This window comes from Oncorhynchus clarkii, chromosome 25 (genome assembly GCF_045791955.1).
Source record: "Oncorhynchus clarkii lewisi isolate Uvic-CL-2024 chromosome 25, UVic_Ocla_1.0, whole genome shotgun sequence".
NCBI lineage: Eukaryota > Metazoa > Chordata > Actinopteri > Salmoniformes > Salmonidae > Oncorhynchus > Oncorhynchus clarkii.
This window is the reverse complement of record NC_092171.1, coordinates 43,866,755-43,886,512: the sequence shown is the minus strand read 5'-3', so window position 1 is coordinate 43,886,512 and position 19,758 is coordinate 43,866,755. Positions and strand designations below refer to the sequence as shown.

Sequence of the window (19,758 nt, the reverse complement as noted above, 5' to 3'; positions counted from 1 at the left end):
AGGCAAGAAGCAATGTATGCCTTTTTTTTTTTTTGGCAACTTTTTCTAATCATAGTCGCACATCTCATGTAGCCTGGCCTATATGTTTTGATGAGGTTTGTATCACAACTGAAGTGGCCAAATAACGTCTTAAAATTAAGCACATTCATCTGCTTCACAACGGGTGTAGAGCCTAACTGGCTCGGAAAGTTTTCAGACCCCTTGACTTTTTCCAAATTTTGTTAAGTTACAGCCTTATCAAATTGACTAATTTAATTTTTTTCCTCGTCAATCTACACACAATACCCCATAATGACAAAGCAAAAATGTTTTTTGTTTGTGAATTTATAATAATAAAAACTGATTTACATAAGTATTCAGACCCTTTACTCAGTACTTTGTTGAAGGACCTTTGGCAGCGATAAGAGCCTCGAGTCTTCTTGGGTATGATGCTACAAGCTTGGAACACCTGTATTTGGGGAGTGTCTCCCATTCTTCTCAGCAGACCCTCTCAAGCTCTGTCAGGATGGATGGGGAGCGTCACTGCACAGCTATTTTCAGGTTTCTCCAGAGATGTTCGATCGGGTTCAAGTCCGGGCTCAAGGACATTCAGAGACTTGTTCCGAAGCCACTCCTGTGTTGTCTTGGCTGTGTGCTTAGGGTCGTTGTCCTGTTGGAAGGTGAACCTTCACCCCAGTCTGAGGTCCTGAGAGCTCTGGAGCAGATTTTCATCAAGGATCTCTCTGTACTTTGTTCAGTTCATCTATCCCTCAAGCCTGACTAGTCTCTCAGTCCCTGCTGTTGAAAAATATCCCCACAGCATGATGCACCATAGGGATGATTGCAGGTTTCCTCCAGACGTGACGCTTGGCATTCAGGCCAAAGAGTTTAATATTGGTTTCATCAGACCAGAGAATCTCGTTTCTCATGGTCTGAGAGTCCTTTAGGTGCATTTTGGCAAACTCCAAGTGGGCTGTTATGTGCTTTTTACCGAGGAGTGGCTTCCGTTTGGCCACTCTACCATAAAGGCCGGATTGGTGGAGTGCTGCAGAGATGTTTGTCCTTCTGGAATGTTCTCCCATCTCCACAGAGGAACTCTAGAGCTCTGTCAGAGTGACCATGGGGGTTTTTGGCCCTTCTCCCCTGATTGTTCAGTTTGGCTGGGCAGTCAGCTCCAGGATGTCTTGGTGGTTCCAAACTTCTTCCATTTAATTATGATGGAGGCCACTGTGTTCTTGGGGACCTTCAATGTTGCAGAAATTTTTTGGTACCCTTGCCCAGATCTGTGCCTAAACGCAACCCTGCCTCAGAGCTCTACCGACAATTCCGCCGACCTCATGGCTTGGTTTTTGCTCTGACATGCATTGTCAACTGTGGGACCTTCTATAGACCGGTGTGTGCCTTTCCAAATCATGTCCAATCAATTGAATTTACCACAGCTGGACTCCAGTCAAGTTGTAGAAACATCAAGGATGATCAATGGAAACAGGATGCACCTGAGCTCAATTTAGAGCCTCAAAGCAAAGGGTCTGAATACTTCTGTTTTATTTTTAATACATTTAAAATAAAATCTATAAATCTGTTTTCACTTTATTATGGGTTATTGTGTGTAGATTGAGGATTTTTAAAATTTCATTTTAGAATAAGGCTGTAACTTAACAAAAGGAGGAAAAAGTCAAGGGGTCTGAATACTTTCCGAATGCAGCGTGTGAGTTTCAAGTTTGGGGAAGATAATTTTCACCATAAAAATGCACCTTTTATAATAAAAGCATTTAAATGCATAATTGCATTTGTGGTCACTTTTGAGAATGGTGTTTTCCTGCTATTGGAACATTTGCGCTTATACCCTACTGCCTTGTGCGCATTTCTGCGTTCATAATGTGAAGAAATAGCCAAATAGTTAATCAGCATTTTAACCTAAACGTTCTGATCTGTTGCGTCAGCTAGTGGTTGTATTAATTTGAGATCTATCGCATCCCACAACTGTCCCAGACTAATGTTTGGAATATTTATTTCTCGCACAGAATAGAATGGGTCAACTTATGTACTATGGGGGATAGTAGATTGACATAGGCTAGTGTTGTTGCTGTTCGTTAGGCCTATTCATCTTGTTGGCTGACGAAAAGTTAAATGTGGACAGTTCTTCCAATATCTTCAATATGCACCTCGGAATTGGATGAGGATGGGCACAGTTGCGTCCCCGGTGTGTTTGTCTTCACTTGTAGCCTGTGAGAATGACCCGATTACGTGATGGAGAGCCGAGTGAGATGAGAGGTGCTTCGGAGCAGGCAGCACTCGGGTAGAAGGGTACAGTGACCACTGGCCCAGGAAAAGGCATGGATTTTTTTTGGGGGGGGGTGCATTACGGCCACACAAAGGGGATGCCGCCGGGAAATTTGCGGCATTATCAAGTGCTTGTCAAATTATGAGTGAGAGACTGATGAAGTGTGTACAGCCTGCACGAAAAAAGAAAGCAGAGCTCATGCGTTTCACGCGACTTTTTTCAATTCATCGTTAGTCTCATCGTGGAGCCGTAGAATGCATTAAAAATCCAAACATATAGCCCAACGTTTATAGAACAACTAAAGTTACATTAATTAATAACTCTAAATTAAGCATATAGGAGTACCTAACCACTCAACACAGAATAGCCCCATGTGCACACTCCCTCAAATCATACTATAATTTAAAATAATGCCACGGAATTCTAAGCAGATCTTGTCTGTTAAATGAACTAGTGTAGCCCACAGCCATTTGGCACAGCCAGATCAGGACCTAACATAAGGACAAGTCAGAGAATGTTCTTCTGAAATAGACTACATTTTCTTCATATCATGTTTCTTTAGACCTGTCTAAAATAAATAATGGATTTATTGTGAAGGTGTAGGATATATTACATGGATTTATTAAGACTTGTTAAAAATGTACATGTTCCAAAGGTCTGGAAGCCAGGAGGTTCTACATGTGTTTATGTTAATTAAAAGTTCTGGAAGCCAGGAGATTCTAAATGTGTTTATGTTAATTAAAAGGTCTAGAAGCCAGGAGATTCTAAATGTGTTTATGTTAATTAAAAGGTCTGGAAGCCAGGAGATTCTAAATGTGGTTTATGTTAATTAAAAGGTCTGGAAGCCAGGAGATTCTAAATGTGTTTATGTTAATTAAAAGGTCTGGAAGCCAGGAGATTCTAAATGTGTTTATGTTAATTAAAAGGTCTGGAAGCCAGGAGATTCTAAATGTGTTTATGTTAATTAAAAGGTCTGGAAGCCAGGAGATTCTAAATGTGTTTATGTTAATTAAAAGGTCTGGAAGCCAGGAGATTCTAAATGTGTTTATGTTAATTGAAAGGTCTGGAAGCCAGGAGATTCTAAATGTGGTTTATGTTAATTAAAAGGTCTGGAAGCCAGGAGATTCTAAATGTGTTTATGTTAATTAAAAGGTCTGGAAGCCAGGAGATTTTAAATGTGTTTATGTTAATTGCCGTGAGACCGACCAGTTATTGTCTTGACAATCACCTGCTGACTAAAATTCGTGACCGCCACAACGTGTTAAACCTTAGCCAGAGGAAATGCTTTGTGGAAGTTTGGCTTTCTCAAAAGAGGAAATTCTTACACCCCATTGACTTGCAAAAGTTTCACTTTAAAAAAATAAATAAATTATGAACTAGTAACGTTTTGGTCTACTGACCGTTTGTCGACCCAAAAGTATCTATTTTTTTGTAGCTGGTTATATTCTCCAGTACACCTGCTATAGAAAAAGTCCTTGGTGGACCATGAGCACGGCATGTCCCTATTCAACTGTGGGATCTGCTGCCACCTGCTGGATGAAGCCAATATTACATGGAGACTTATTGTGTCAAGCCAGAAGCATTATGAAGTAACTAACACTCCATACATCCTGCTGATACTTGTAGCCATACATCCTTATGATACTTGTGTCCATACATCCTGATGGTACTTGTCCATACATCCTGATGGTACTTGTCCATACATCCTGATGGTACTTGTCCATACATCCTGATGGTACTTGTCCATACATCCTGATGGTACTTGTCCATACATCCTGCTGATACTTGTAGCCATACACCCTGCTGATACTTGTAGCCATACACCCTGCTGATACTTGTAGCCATACATCCTGATGGTACTTGTGTCCATACATCCTGCTGATGCTTGTGTCCATACATCCTGCTGATGCTTGTGTCCATACATCCTGATGGTACTTGTCCATACATCCTGATGGTACTTGTCCAAACATCCTGATGGTACTTGTCCATACATCCTGATGGTACTTGTCCATACATCCTGATGGTACTTGTCCATACATCCTGATGGTACTTGTCCATACATCCTGATGGTACTTGTCCATACATCCTGATGGTACTTGTCCATACATCCTGATGGTACTTGTCCATACATCCTGATGGTACTTGTCCATACATCCTGCTGATAGTTGTAGCCATACACCCTGCTGATACTTGTAGCCATACATCCTGCTGATACTTGTGGCCATACACCCTGCTGATACTTGTGTCCATACACCCTGCTGATACTTGTAGCCATACACCCTGCTGATACTTGTGTCCATACACCCTGCTGATACTTGTAACATCACTCACATGTACTTTCAATGTAAATTAATGTAGATAGGACATCTGGACAGGATGTGTTTGATCATGTTGTAATGACAGTCAGGGTATTGTGTTAATCAGGGTAATGTATCTTCACTAGGAACCAGACACAACGGAACAGGGAAGGACCTATCTGAATTTGTCCAATAAAATGTCTAGTTTTCGTAGCAAAAATTGTTTCCGTTTAGAATAACCGGTTTCTAACTAATGAATACACCCCTTAGGTAATGCTGAAATAGTCAGTGTAATGATAATGTTGTAATGGGGTGGTGTTGTAATGGGGTGGTGTTGTAATGGGGTGGTGTTGTAACGTGGTGATGTGGTGATGTGGTGGTGTTGTAACGTGGTGATGTTGTAATGTGGTGGTGTTGTAACGTGGTGATGTTGTAACGTGGTGATGTGGTGATGTTGTAATGTGGTGGTGTTGTAATGTGGTGGTGTTGTAATGTGGTGATGTTGTAATGTGGTGATGTTGTAACGTGGTGATGTTGTAACGTGGTGATGTTGTAATGTGGTGATGTTGTAACGTGGTGATGTTGTAACGTGGTGATGTTGTAATGTGGTGATGTTGTAATGTGGTGGTGTTGTAATGTGGTGGTGTTGTGATGTTGTAATGTGGTGATGTGGTGGTGTTGTAATGTGGTGATGTTGTAATGTGGTGGTGTTGTAATGTGGTGGTGTTGTAACAATGTTGTAATGTGGTGATGTGGTGATGTTGTAATGTGGTGGTGTTGTAATGTGGTGGTGTTGTAATAATGTTGTAATGTGGTGATGTAATGTTGTAATGGGATGGTGTTGTGATAATGTTGTAATGTGATAATGGTGTAATGATAATGTCTCTGTAGGACCTGATCCTAGACCAGACAATAGAGAAAGTATCGTTCTGCGCTCCGGACAGGAACTTTGAGAGAGCGTTCTCCTACATCTGTAGAGATGGAACGACGAGACGCTGGATCTGCCACTGCTTCATGGCTATCAAGGACTCGGTAAGACCCTAACCTGTTACCCTCACCCCTAAACCAGACCCTAACCCCTAAACCAGGCCCTAACCTGTTACCCTAACCCCTAAACCAGACCCTCACCCCAAAACCAGACCCTAACCTGTTACCCTAACCCCTAAACCAGGCCCTAACCTGTTGCCCTAACCCCTAAACCAGACCCTAACCTGTTACCCTAACCCCTAAACCAGACCCTAACCCCTAAACCAGGCCCCAACCTGTTACCCTAACCCCTAAACCAGACCCTCACCCCAAAACCAGACCCTAACCTGTTACCCTAACCCCTAAACCAGGCCCTAACCTGTTACCCTAACCCCTAAACCAGACCCTAACCTGTTACCCTAACCCCTAAACCAGACCCTAACCTGTTACCCTAACCCCTAAACCAGCCCCTAACCTGTTACCCTAACCCCAAAGCCAGACCCTAACCCCTAAACCAGACCCTAACCTGTTACCCTAACCCCTAAACCAGGCCCTAACCTGTTACCCTAACCCCTAAACCAGACCCTAACATGTTACCCTAACCCCTAAACCAGACCCTAACCTGTTACCCAAACCCCTAAACCAGACCCTAACCTGTAACCATAACCCCTAAACCAGACCCTAACCTGTTACCCTAACCCCTAAACCAGACCCTAACCTGTTACCCTAACCCCTAAACCAGACCCTAACCTGTTACCCTAACCCCTAAACCAGACCCTAACATGTTACCCTAACCCCTAAACCAGGCCCTAACCTGTTACCCTAACCTGTTACCCTAACCCCTAAACCAGACCCTAAACCAGACCCTAACCAGTTACCCTAACCCCTAAACCAGACCCTAACCTGTTACCCTAACCCCTAAACCAGACCCTAACCTGTTACCCTAACCCCTAAACCAGACCCTAACCTGTTACCCTCACCCCTAAACCAGACCCTAACCTGTAACCATAACCCCTAAACCAGACCCTAACCTGTTACCCTAACCCCTAAACCAGACCCTAACCTGTTACCCTAACCCCTAAACCAGACCCTAACCTGTTACCCTAACCCCTAAACCAGACCCTAACATGTTACCCTAACCCCTAAACCAGGCCCTAACCTGTTACCCTAACCTGTTACCCTAACCCCTAAACCAGACCCTAAACCAGACCCTAACCAGTTACCCTAACCCCTAAACCAGACCCTAACCTGTTACCCTAACCCCTAAACCAGACCCTAACCTGTTACCCTCACCCCTAAACCAGACCCTAACCTGTTACCCTCACCCCTAAACCAGACCCTAACCTGTTACCCTAACCCCTAAACCAGACCCTAACCTGTTACCCTAACCCCTAAACCAGGCCCTAACCTGTTACCCTAACCCCAAAGCCAGACCCTAACCCCTAAACCAGCCCATAACCCTTAACCTAACGTGGTGTTAACGTGGTGTTAAGGGAGAGCGTCTGAGCCACGCAGTGGGCTGTGCCTTCGCTGCCTGTCTGGAGAGAAAACAGAAGCGAGAGAAGGAGTGTGGTGTCACAGCAACCTTCGACGCCAACAGAACCACCTTCACCAGGGAGGGCTCGTTCCGAGTTACCACGGCGACGGAAGCGGCGGAGCGAGAAGAGGTCATGAGGCAGTTGCAGGACAAGAAAGGTGTGTGTGTGTGTGTGTGTGTGTGTACTTATCGCTGCCCAGCGTCTACATCAGGGGCAGGCAACTAGATTCCACTGTTGGAGCCGATGGTCAGGGAGCTGGAACATAATTCTATTAATTTGTACACTGCAAATAACAATAACTAAGCCAAAAAATAGATTTTATTTTAAAATGTAAAAAAATGTACACCTTGAGTACATTCAGACGTGATCACATATGTCTCTTTTTTTAATTTGTTTCTACTTAAACATATATTTTCTATTTTTCCCTCATTTTTAGCTGGATACATGGAGATTTTTACTGTCTTTTTTTTTTAACCAAAAACTGAAATTAACTTTTGGGGCCTGTTGCCGACCCCTGGTCTACATGATGGATCTAATTTTGTCACCTTTACATTCTTCCTCTTCCCACAGCGGAGAGTGATGTCAAGTCCGCAATGCCTCTCTCCTCGGGTCCCAGTGTGGGTGTGGTGAACCAGGCTGTGGCCCCTCTACCAGGGTCCCCCTCCTCCTCCCCTCCCCTGGGCATGGAGAGCACCCTGGGCCTCCAGGTTATCCCCCGCAGACACGCCCCAGTGGAGGCCCTGGCCAGACAGGGTTCCTTCAGAGGGTTCCCTGCCCTCAACAACAACTCCTCTCCCTTCAAACGGCAGCTGTCCCTCAGGATGAACGATCTTCCCTCTACCATGCAGAGGAAGTCTGACTTCCCCATGAAGAACACAGGTACTGCCCCTTTTACATAGGCATTGTTCCATGTAGCAGGTAGCCTCCAGGTTACCGCCTTCCATCAGACAGCGTCATTCCATTATAATGCTGCGTTATGAAATTCTGTAGTAAAATCAAATCAAACTTTATTAGTCACATGCGCCGAATACAACAAGTGTAGACCTTACAGTGAAACGCTTACGAACAAGTCCTTAACCAACAGTTCAAGAAGAGTTAAGAAAATATTTACCAAGTAGACTAAAATACAAAATAAAATGTTATTTGTCACATACACATGGTTTTAATAAAAGTAATAATAAAAAGTAACACAATAACAATAACGAGGCTATATACAGGGTATTACGGTACAGAGTCAATGTAGAGGCTATATACAGGGTATTACGGTACAGAGTCAATGTGGAGGCTATATACAGGGGGTACCGGTACAGAGTCAATGTGGAGGCTATATACAGGGGGTACCGGTACAGAGTCAATGTGGAGGTTATATACAGGGTATTACGGTACAGAGTCAATGTGGAGGCTATATACAGGGGGTACCGGTACAGAGTCAATGTGGAGGTTATATACAGGGGGTACCGGTACAGAGTCAATGTGGATGTTATATACAGGGTATTACGGTACAGAGTCAATGTGGATGTTATATACAGGGTATTACGGTACAGAGTCAATGTGGAGGCTATATACAGGGGGTACCAGTACAGAGTCAATGTGGAGGCTATATACAGGGGGTACCGGTACAGAGTCAGTGTGGAGACTATATACAGGGGGTACCAGTACCGAGTCAATGTGGAGGCTATATACAGGGGGTACTGGTACAGAGTCAATGTGGAGGTTATATACAGGGTGTTACGGTACAGAGTCAATGTGGAGGTTATATACAGGGTATTACGGTACAGAGTCAATGTGGAGGCTATATACAGGGGGTACCAGTACAGAGTCAATGTGGAGGCTATATACAGGGGGGTACCGGTACAGAGCCAATGTGGAGGTTATATACAGGGGGGTACCGGTACAGAGTCAATGTGGAGGTTATATACAGGGGGTACCGGTACAGAGTCAATGTGGAGGTTATATACAGGGTATTACGGTACAGAGTCAATGTGGAGGCTATATACAGGGGGTACCAGTACCGAGTCAATGTGGAGGCTATATACAGGGGGTACCAGTACCGAGTCAATGTGGAGGCTATATGCAGGGGGTACCGGTACAGAGTCAGTGTGGAGACTATATACAGGGGGTACCAGTACCGAGTCAATGTGGAGGCTATATACAGGGGGTACTGGTACAGAGTCAATGTGGAGGTTATATACAGGGTGTTACGGTACAGAGTCAATGTGGAGGTTATATACAGGGTATTACGGTACAGAGTCAATGTGGAGGCTATATACAGGGGGTACCAGTACCGAGTCAATGTGGAGGTTATATACAGGGGGCACCGGTACAGAGTCAGTGTGGAGGTTATATATAGGGGGTACCAGTACCGAGTCAATGTGGAGGCTATATACAGGGGGTACCAGTACAGAGTCAGTGTGGAGGTTATATATAGGGGGTACCAGTACCGAGTCAATGTGGAGGCTATATACAGGGGGTACCAGTACAGAGTCAATGTGGAGGTTATATACAGGGGGTACTGGTACAGAGTCAATGTGGAGGCTATATACAGGGGATACCAGTACAGAGTCAATGTGGAGGTTATATACAGGGGGTACTGGTACAGAGTCAATGTGGAGGCTATATACAGGGGGTACCAGTACCGAGTCAATGTGGAGGCTATATACAGGGGGTACCAGTACAGAGTCAATGTGGAGGTTATATACAGGGGGTACTGGTACAGAGTCAATGTGGAGGCTATATACAGGGGATACCAGTACAGAGTCAATGTGGAGGTTATATACAGGGGGTACTGGTACAGAGTCAATGTGGAGGCTATATACAGGGTATTACGGTACAGAGTCAATGTGGAGGTTATATACAGGGTATTACGGTACAGAGTCAATGTGGAGGCTATATACAGGGGGTACCAGTACAGAGTCAATGTGGAGGTTATATACAGGGTATTACGGTACAGAGTCAATGTGGAGGTTATATACAGGGTATTACGGTACAGAGTCAATGTGGAGGCTATATACAGGGGGTACCAGTACAGAGTCAATGTGGAGGCTATATACAGGGGGTACCGGTACCGAGTCAATGTGCAGGTTATATACAGGGGGTACCGGTACCGAGTCAATGTGCGGGGGTTAGTTGAGGCTAGTTGAGGTAATCTGTACATGTAGGTGGGGGTGAAGTGACTATACATAGATAATAAACAGCGAGTAGCAGCAGTGTACAAAAGGGCCATTTGATGTAAATTGTCCGGGTGCCATTTGATTAATTGTTCAGCGGTCTTATGTCTTGGGGGTAGAAGCTGTTGAGGAGCCTTTTGGTCCTAAACTTGGCGCTCCGGTACCGCTTTCCGTGCGGTAGCAGAGAAAACAGTCTATAACTTCGGTGAGTCTCTGACAATTTTATGGTCTTTCTTCTGATACCGCCTATTATATAGGTCCTGGATGGCAGGAAGCTTGGCCCCAGTAATGTACTGGGCCGTTCGTACTACCCTCTGTAGTGCCTTACGGTCGGATGCCGAGCGGTTGCCGTACCAGGCGGTGATGCAACTGGACAGGATGCTCTTGATGGTGCAGCTGTAGAACTTTGAGGATCTGGGGACCCATGTTCCAAATCTATTCAGTCTCCTGAGGGGGAAAAGGTTTTGTCGTGCCCTTTTCACGACTGTCTTGGTATGTTTGGACCATGATAGTTTGTTGGTGATGTGGACACCAAGGAACTTAACTGTCGACCCATTCCACTACAGCCCCATTGATGTTAATGGGGGCGTGCTCGGTCCTCCTTTTCCTGTAATCCACGATCAGCTCCTTTGTCTTGCTGACATTGAGGGAAAGGTTCTTGTCCTGGCACCAAACTGCCAGTTCTCTGACCTCCTCCCTATAGGCCGTCTCATCATTGTCGGTGATCAGGCCTAGCACTGTTGTCGTCCGCAAACTTAGTGATGGTGTTGGAGTCTTGTTTTGGCCACGCAGTCATGGTTGAACAGGGAGTACAGCAGGGGACTAAGTCAAATCAAATCAAATCAAATTGTATTTGTCACATACACATGGTTAGCAGATGTTAATGCGAGTGTAGCGAAATGCTTGTGCTTCTAGTTCCGACAATGCAGTAATAACAAGTAATCTAACTAACAATTCCAAAACTACTGTCTTGTACACAGTGTAAGGGGATAAAGAATATGTACATAAGGATATATGAATGAGTGATGGTACAGAGCAGCATAGGCAAGATACAGTAGATGGTATCGAGTACAGTATGTACAAATGAGATGAGTATGTAAACAAAGTGGCATAGTTTAAAGTGGCTAGTGATACATGTATTACATAAGGATACAGTCGATGATATAGAGTACAGTATATACGTATGCATATGAGATGAATAATGTAGGGTAAGTAACATTATATAAGGTAGCATTGTTTAAAGTGGCTAGTGATATATTTACATCATTTCCCATCAATTCCCATTATTAAAGTGGCTGGAGTTGAGTCAGTGTCAGTGTGTTGGCAGCAGCCACTCAGTGTTAGTGGTGGCTGTTTAACAGTCTGATGGCCTTGAGATAGAAGCTGTTTTTCAGTCTCTCGGTCCCAGCTTTGATGCACCTGTACTGACCTCGCCTTCTGGATGATAGCGGGGTGAACAGGCAGTGGCTCGGGTGGTTGATGTCCTTGATGATCTTTATGGCCTTCCTGTGACATCGGGTGGTGTAGGTGTCCTGGAGGGCAGGTAGTTTGCCCCCGGTGATGCGTTGTGCAGACCTCACTACCCTCTGGAGAGCCTTACGGTTGAGGGCGGTGCAGTTGCCATACCAGGCGGTGATACAGCCCGCCAGGATGCTCTCGATTGTGCATCTGTAGAAGTTTGTGAGTGCTTTTGGTGACAAGCCGAATTTCTTCAGCCTCCTGAGGTTGAAGAGGCGCTGCTGCGCCTTCTTCACGATGCTGTCTGTGTGAGTGGACCAATTCAGTTTGTCTGTGATGTGTATGCCGAGGAACTTAAAACTTGCTACCCTCTCCACTACTGTTCCATCGATGTGGATAGGGGGGTGTTCCCTCTGCTGTTTCCTGAAGTCCACAATCATCTCCTTAGTTTTGTTGAGTGTGAGGTTATTTTCCTGACACCACACTCCGAGGGCCCTCACCTCCTCCCTGTAGGCCGTCTCGTCGTTGTTGGTAATCAAGCCTACCACTGTTGTGTCGTCCAGTTTGCGGAGTTGGATGTTGAGTTGGAGGCGTGCGTGGCCACGCAGTCGTGGGTGAACAGGGAGTACAGGAGAGGGCTCAGAACGCACCCTTGTGGGGCCCCAGTGTTGAGGATCAGCGGGGAGGAGATGTTGTTGCCTACCCTCACCACCTGGGGGCGGCCCGTCAGGAAGTCCAGTACCCAGTTGCACAGGGCGGGGTCGAGACCCAGGGTCTCGAGCTTGATGACGAGCTTGGAGGGTACTATGGTGTTGAATGCCGAGCTGTAGTCGATGAACAGCATTCTCACATAGGTATTCCTCTTGTCCAGATGGGTTAGGGCAGTGTGCAGTGTGGTTGAGATTGCATCGTCTGTGGACCTATTTGGGCGGTAAGCAAATTGGAGTAGGTCTAGGGTGTCAGGTAGGGTGGAGGTGATATGGTCCTTGACTAGTCTCTCAAAGCACTTCATGATGACGGATGTGAGTGCTACGGGGCGGTAGTCCCATAGTGCACACCCCTGAGGGGCCCCTGAGGGGCCCCAGTGTTTGTTTAGGGTGTCTGGGAGGATGCTGTTGATGTGAGCCATGACCAGCCTTTCAAAGCACTTCATGGCTACCGACGTGAGTGCCATGGGGCGGTAATCATTTAAGGTTTCCTTCGCTTCCTTGGGCACTGGGGCTATGGTGGTCTGCTTGAAACGTGTAGGTGTTACAGACTCTGACAGGTAGAGGTTGAAAATGTCAGTGAAGACACTTTCCATTTGGTCCATGCATGCTTTGAGTACATGTCCTGGTAATCTGTCTGGCCCTGCGGCTTTGTGAATGTTGACCTGGTTAAAGGTTTTGTTCACATCGGCTACCGAGAGCATTATCACACAGTCATCCAAAACAGCTGGTGCTCTTGTGAATGCTTCAGTGTTGCTTGCCTCGAAGCGAGCATTAAAGGCATTTAGCTCGTCTGGTAGCCTCGCATCACTGGGAAGCTCACGTCAGTGTTTCCTTTTGTAGTCCGTAAGACTTTTCAGGCCCTGCCACATCCGACGAGCGTCAGAGCCGGTGTAGGAGGATTCGATCTTAATCCTGTATTGACGCTTTGCTTGTTTGATGGTTCGTCTGAGGGCATAGCGGGATTTCTTATAAGCGCCCGGATTAGTCTCCCGCTCCTTGAAAGCAGCTTTAGCTCGATGCGGACGTTGCCTGTAATCCATTGCTTCTGGTTGGGATATGTACGTACAGTCACTGTGGGGATGTTGTTGTTGATGCATTTACTGTTGCAGCCGATGACTGAGGTGGTATACTCTTCAATGTCATTGGATGAATCCCGGAACATATTCCAGTCTGTGCTAGTAAAACACAGTCACTGGTACTTCCTGCTTTAGTTTTTGCTTGTAAGCAGGAATCAGGATGATAGAATTATGGTCAGATTTGCCAAATGGAGGGCGAGGGAGAGCTTTGTACACGTCTCTGTGTGTGGAGTAAAGGTGGTCTAGGTTGGATTTTCTCCTCTGGTTGCACATGTAACATGCTGGTAGAAATGAGGTAAAACTGATTTAAGTTTCCCTGCATTAAAGTCCCCGGCTGCTAGGAGCGTTGATTCTGGGTGAGCGTTTTCTTCTTTGCTTATGGCCTAATAGAGCTGCTTGAGAGCGGTCTTAGTGCCAGCATCAGTCTGGGGCGGTAAATAGATGGCTACGTATAATACAGATGAGAGCTCTCTTGGTAGATAGTGTGGTCTACAGCTTATCATAAGGTACTCTACCTCAGGTGATCAATACCTCGAGACTTCTTTAATATTAGACATCGCACACCAGCTGTTATTGACAAATAGACACACACCCCCACCCCTCGTCTTACCAGAGGGAGCGTCTCTGTTCTGCCGGTGTATGGAAAATCTCGCTAGCTCTATATTGTCCGTATCGTCGTTCAACCACGTCTCGGTGAAACATAAGATGTTACAGTTTTTGATGTCCCGTTGGTAGGATAATCTTAATCGTAGGTCATCAATTTGTATTTTCCGATGTTTGCACGTTAGCAAGAAGAACGGATGGCAATGGGAGTTTACTCGCTCGCCTACGGATTCTCAGAAGGCTACCCGATCTGCGTTCCCTTTTTTCCTGCTTCTTTTCTTCACGCAAAAGGTGTGGATCACAGGGCCTGTTCCAGTCAAACTTGTTAAAGGAAAAACTTTTCTTCCAATCCGCTGTGAGTAATCGCTGTTCTCATGTCCAGAAGTTAATTTCGGTCATAAGAGAAGGTAGCAGAAACATTATGTACACAAAAAGTTAAAATGAAGGAAAAAACAAACGAAATTGCACAATTTGTTTGGTAGATTGTAAACCGTCAGCCATGTTCTTCGGCGCCATCTTGTTCATGATGTCATCCCACATTTTTAGTGGGTATGTGTCCAACGCTTAAACTTTCACCTTCTGCTACTATTTCTGTCAAGTCTACGCATACAACCACACAGAACCCACTGCAACGTAATGCTGCAAGGTACATGCAGCGTTCTGTTGGAAATTAATGTTTGTCTGGTGTACCAAAACGCAATGTCGGCGGTGTGATCGAGACGTTAGAGCACTTGGCCATTAAACAAAAGGTTGCTGGTTTGAATCCCGGGGCTGGTGTGGGCAAGGAACTTAACTTTTAATTGCTCCAGTGAAGGCCATGACCCTTGATAATGACTGACAGGTGTCTCAGGCATTTGGGGTGTGCAACAAAACACAATTTCTAATTCAAACGTGTGAAATGGGACAAATAGAAACACCTACCACATTATTATTGTTATGTTTGACATGACTAATTAACCAGCTAAAGGTAAAGGTAAAACACGGTCAGGTAAAACACGGTCAGGTAAAATACGGTCAGGTAAAACACGGTCAGGTAAAACACGGTCAGGTAAAATACGGTCAGGTAAAATACGGTCAGGTAAAACACAAAATACGGTCAGGTAAAATACGGTCAGGTAAAACACGGTCAGGTAAAACACGGTCAGGTAAAATACGGTCAGGTAAAATACGGTCAGGTAAAACACAAAATACGGTCAGGTAAAATACGGTCAGGTAAAATACGGTCAGGTAAAATGCGGTCAGGTAAAAGGCGGTCAGGTAAAAGGCGGTCAGGTAAAAGGCGGTCAGGTAAAATGCGGTCAGGTAAAATGCGGTCAGGTAAAATACGGTCAGGTAAAATACGGTCAGGTAAAATACGGTCAGGTAAAACACGGTCAGGTAAAACACGGTCAGGTAAAATACGGTCAGGTAAAATACGGTCAGGTAAAACACAAAATACGGTCAGGTAAAATACGGTCAGGTAAAATGCGGTCAGGTAAAACGCGGTCAGGTAAAACGCGGTCAGGTAAAAGGCGGTCAGGTAAAAGGCGGTCAGGTAAAAGGCGGTCAGGTAAAAGGCGGTCAGGTAAAAGGCGGTCAGGTAAAAGGCGGTCAGGTAAAAGGCGGTCAGGTAAAAGGCGGTCAGGTAAAATGCGGTCAGGTAAAACGCGGTCAGGTAAAAGGCGGTCAGGTAAAATACGGTCAGGTAAAAGGCGGTCAGGTAAAATACGGTCAGGTAAAATTTTAAAATGTTATTTTCTTGTGTTTCAGTCCCGGAGATGGAGGGAGAGGGGGACAGCATCAGCTCGTTGTGTACCCAGATCGCCTCAGCATTCAGTGGTCCTCCTGAAGACCCCTTCTCCCAGGCCCCCATGCCCCGACCAGCTTCCTCCCCACAGTCACCTGTAGCGCCCCCAGGGGCTCAGCCAGGTAACTACACTGACAGATTTAACTGTTGCTATGCAAAATTACACTACTACTGTGTGTGTGCTTGTGACACTCGGTCTGTCTGTGTTAGTATCCATCCGTAAAAGTAATCTAATACCACCACGTCTACCTGTCCATCTAATACCACCACGTCCATCTAATACCACCACGTCCATCTAATACCACCACGTCTACCTGTCCATCTAATACCACCACGTCTACCTGTCCATCTAATACCACCACGTCTACCTGTCCATCTAATACCACCACGTCCATCTAATACCACCACGTCCATCTAATACCACCACGTCCATCTAATACCACCACGTCTACCTGTCCATCTAATACCACCACGTCTACCTGTCCATCTAATACCACCACGTCCATCTAATACCACCACGTCCATCTAATACCACCACGTCTACCTGTCCATCTAATACCACCACGTCTACCTGTCCATCTAATACCACCACGTCTACCTGTCCATCTAATACCACCACGTCTACCTGTCCATCTAATACCACCTGTCCATCTAATACCACCACGTCTACCTGTCCATCTAATACCACCTGTCCATCTAATACCACCACGTCTACCTGTCCATCTCATGCCACCACGTCTACCTGCCCATCTCATACCACCACGTCTACCTGTCCAGCTAATACCACCACGTCTACCTGTCCATCTAATACCACCACGTCTACCTGTCCATCTAATACCACCACGTCTACCTGTCCATCTAATACCACCACGTCCATCTAATACCACCACGTCTACCTGTCCATCTAATACCACCTGTCCATCTAATACCACCACGTCTACCTGCCCATCTAATACCACCACGTCTACCTGCCCATCTAATACCACCACGTCCATCTAATACCACCACGTCTACCTGTCCATCTAATACCACCACGTCCATCTAATACCACCACGTCTACCTGCCCATCTAATACCACCACGTCTACCTGCCCATCTAATACCACCACGTCTACCTGTCCATCTAATACCACCACGTCTACCTGTCCGTCTAGTACCACCACGTCTACCTGTCCATCTAATACCACCACGTCCATCTAATACCACCACGTCTACCTGTCCATCTAATACCACCACGTCTACCTATCCATCTAATACCACCACGTCTACCTGTCCATCTAATACCACCACGTCTACCTGTCCAGCTAATACCACCACGTCTACCTGTCCAGCTAATACCACCACGTCTACCTGTCCATCTAATACCACCACGTCTACCTGTCCATCTAATACCACCACGTCTACCTGTCCGTCTAGTACCACCACGTCTACCTGTCCATCTAATACCACCACGTCCATCTAATACCACCACGTCTACCTGTCCATCTAATACCACCACGTCTACCTATCCATCTAATACCACCACGTCTACCTGTCCATCTAATACCACCACGTCTACCTGTCCAGCTAATACCACCACGTCTACCTGTCCAGCTAATACCACCACGTCTACCTGTCCAGCTAATACCACCACGTCTACCTGTCCAGCTAATACCACCACGTCTACCTGTCCGTCTAATACCACCACGTCCATCTAATACCACCACGTCTACCTGTCCATCTAATACCACCACGTCCATCTAATACCACCACGTCTACCTGTCCATCTAATACCACCACGTCTACCTGTCCAGCTAATACCACCACGTCTACCTGTCCGTCTAATACCACCACGTCCATCTAATACCACCACGTCTACCTGCCCATCTCATACCACCACGTCTACCTGTCCAGCTAATACCACCACGTCCATCTAATACCACCACGTCTACCTGTCCATCTAATACCACCACGTCTACCTGTCCAGCTAATACCACCACGTCTACCTGTCCGTCTAATACCACCACGTCCAGCTAATACCACCACGTCTACCTGTCCATCTAATACCACCACGTCCATCTAATACCACCACGTCTACCTGCCCATCTAATACCACCACGTCTACCTGCCCATCTAATACCACCACGTCTACCTGTCCATCTCATGCCACCACGTCTACCTGTCCAGCTAATACCACCACGTCTACCTGTCCATCTAATACCACCACGTCCATCTAATACCACCACGTCCATCTAATACCACCACGTCTACCTGCCCATCTAATACCACCACGTCTACCTGCCCATCTAATACCACCACGTCTACCTGCCCATCTAATACCACCACGTCTACCTGTCCATCTAATACCACCACGTCTACCTGCCCATCTAATACCACCACGTCTACCTGCCCATCTAATACCACCACGTCTACCTGTCCGTCTAATACCACCACGTCTACCTGTCCATCTAATACCACCACGTCTACCTGTCCATCTAATACCACCACGTCTACCTGTCCATCTAATACCACCACGTCCATCTAATACCACCACGTCCATCTAATACCACCACGTCCATCTAATACCACCACGTCTACCTGTCCATCTAATACCACCACGTCTACCTGTCCATCTAATACCACCACGTCCATCTAATACCACCACGTCTACCTGTCCATCTAATACCACCACGTCCATCTAATACCACCACGTCCATCTAATACCACCACGTCTACCTGTCCATCTAATACCACCACGCCCATCTAATACTACTGTTATTTCCTCTCTCTCTGCTGTCCTGTTTGCTATTCACTCTGCCGTAGGGAACGGTGCCGGTCCTGCCTTCCCTCCTGCTGCTGTTGTTGCTGCTAACTCTCCAGCACTGCCCCCTCCACTACCTGCTCGAGACACTAACCCCTGGGCCAAGACCCCGAGCCCCCACTGCCAAGCAAGGCAACATACCTCAGCTGCCTCTTCCTCTGCACACCCAGGTAAGGACTGGAGCATAGAAGCCTCCGGACCCTTGGTGTTTGGCTACTACTGTGGTTGTTCTGTTTCTATGGACTGAGACACCAGACCAGAACACAGACGGACTGGTTCTGTTTCTATGGACTGAGACACCAGACCAGAACACAGGCGGACTGGTTCTGTTTCTATGGACTGAGACACCAGACCAGAACACAGACAGACTGGTTCTGTTTCTATGGACTGAGACACCAGACCAGAACACAGACAGACTGGTTCTGTTTCTGTGGACTGAGACACCAGAACACAGACAGACTGGTTCTGTTTCTATGGACTGAGACACCAGACCAGAACACAGACAGACTGGTTCTGTTTCTGTGGGTTGAGACAACAGAACAGAACACAGACAGACTGGTTCTGTTTCTATGGACTGAGACACCAGACCAGAATAGACAGACTGGTTCTGTTTCTATGGACTGAGACACCAGACCAGAACAGGCGGGCTGGTTCTGTTTCTATGGACTAAGACACCAGACCAGAACACAGACAGACTGGTTCTGTTTCTATGGACTGAGACACCAGACCAGAATAGACAGACTGGTTCTGTTTCTATGGACTGAGACACCAGACCAGAACAGGCGGGCTGGTTCTGTTTCTATGGACTAAGACACCAGACCAGAACACAGACAGACTGGTTCTGTTTCTGTGGGTTGAGACAACAGAACAGAACACAGACAGGCTGGTTCTGTTTCTATGGACTGAGACACCAGACCAGAACAGACAGACTGGTTCTGTTTCTATGGACTAAGACACCAGACCAGAACACAGACAGACTGGTTCTGTTTCTGTGGGTTGAGACAACAGAACAGAACACAGACAGGCTGGTTCTGTTTCTATGGACTGAGACACCAGACCAGAACACAGACAGACTGGTTCTGTTTCTGTGGGTTG

At 46.2% G+C, this 19,758-nt stretch overlaps 1 protein-coding gene across 1 annotated transcript in view; it reads left to right on the top strand.

Annotated features, from left to right (window-relative positions):
• The window catches only part of LOC139383654 (protein numb homolog), a 73,440-nt gene extending 54,530 nt beyond the window's left edge, over nt 1-18,910 (top strand). The window contains exons 7-11 of the mRNA XM_071128190.1: nt 5,452-5,592; nt 7,020-7,221; nt 7,635-7,943; nt 15,828-15,986; nt 18,666-18,910. Of these exons, the coding sequence (XP_070984291.1) occupies nt 5,452-5,592; nt 7,020-7,221; nt 7,635-7,943; nt 15,828-15,986; nt 18,666-18,910 (1,056 nt within the window). The remainder of the gene's footprint in view (nt 1-5,451; nt 5,593-7,019; nt 7,222-7,634; nt 7,944-15,827; nt 15,987-18,665) is intronic.
• The last annotated feature ends 848 nt before the right edge of the window (nt 18,911-19,758 follow it).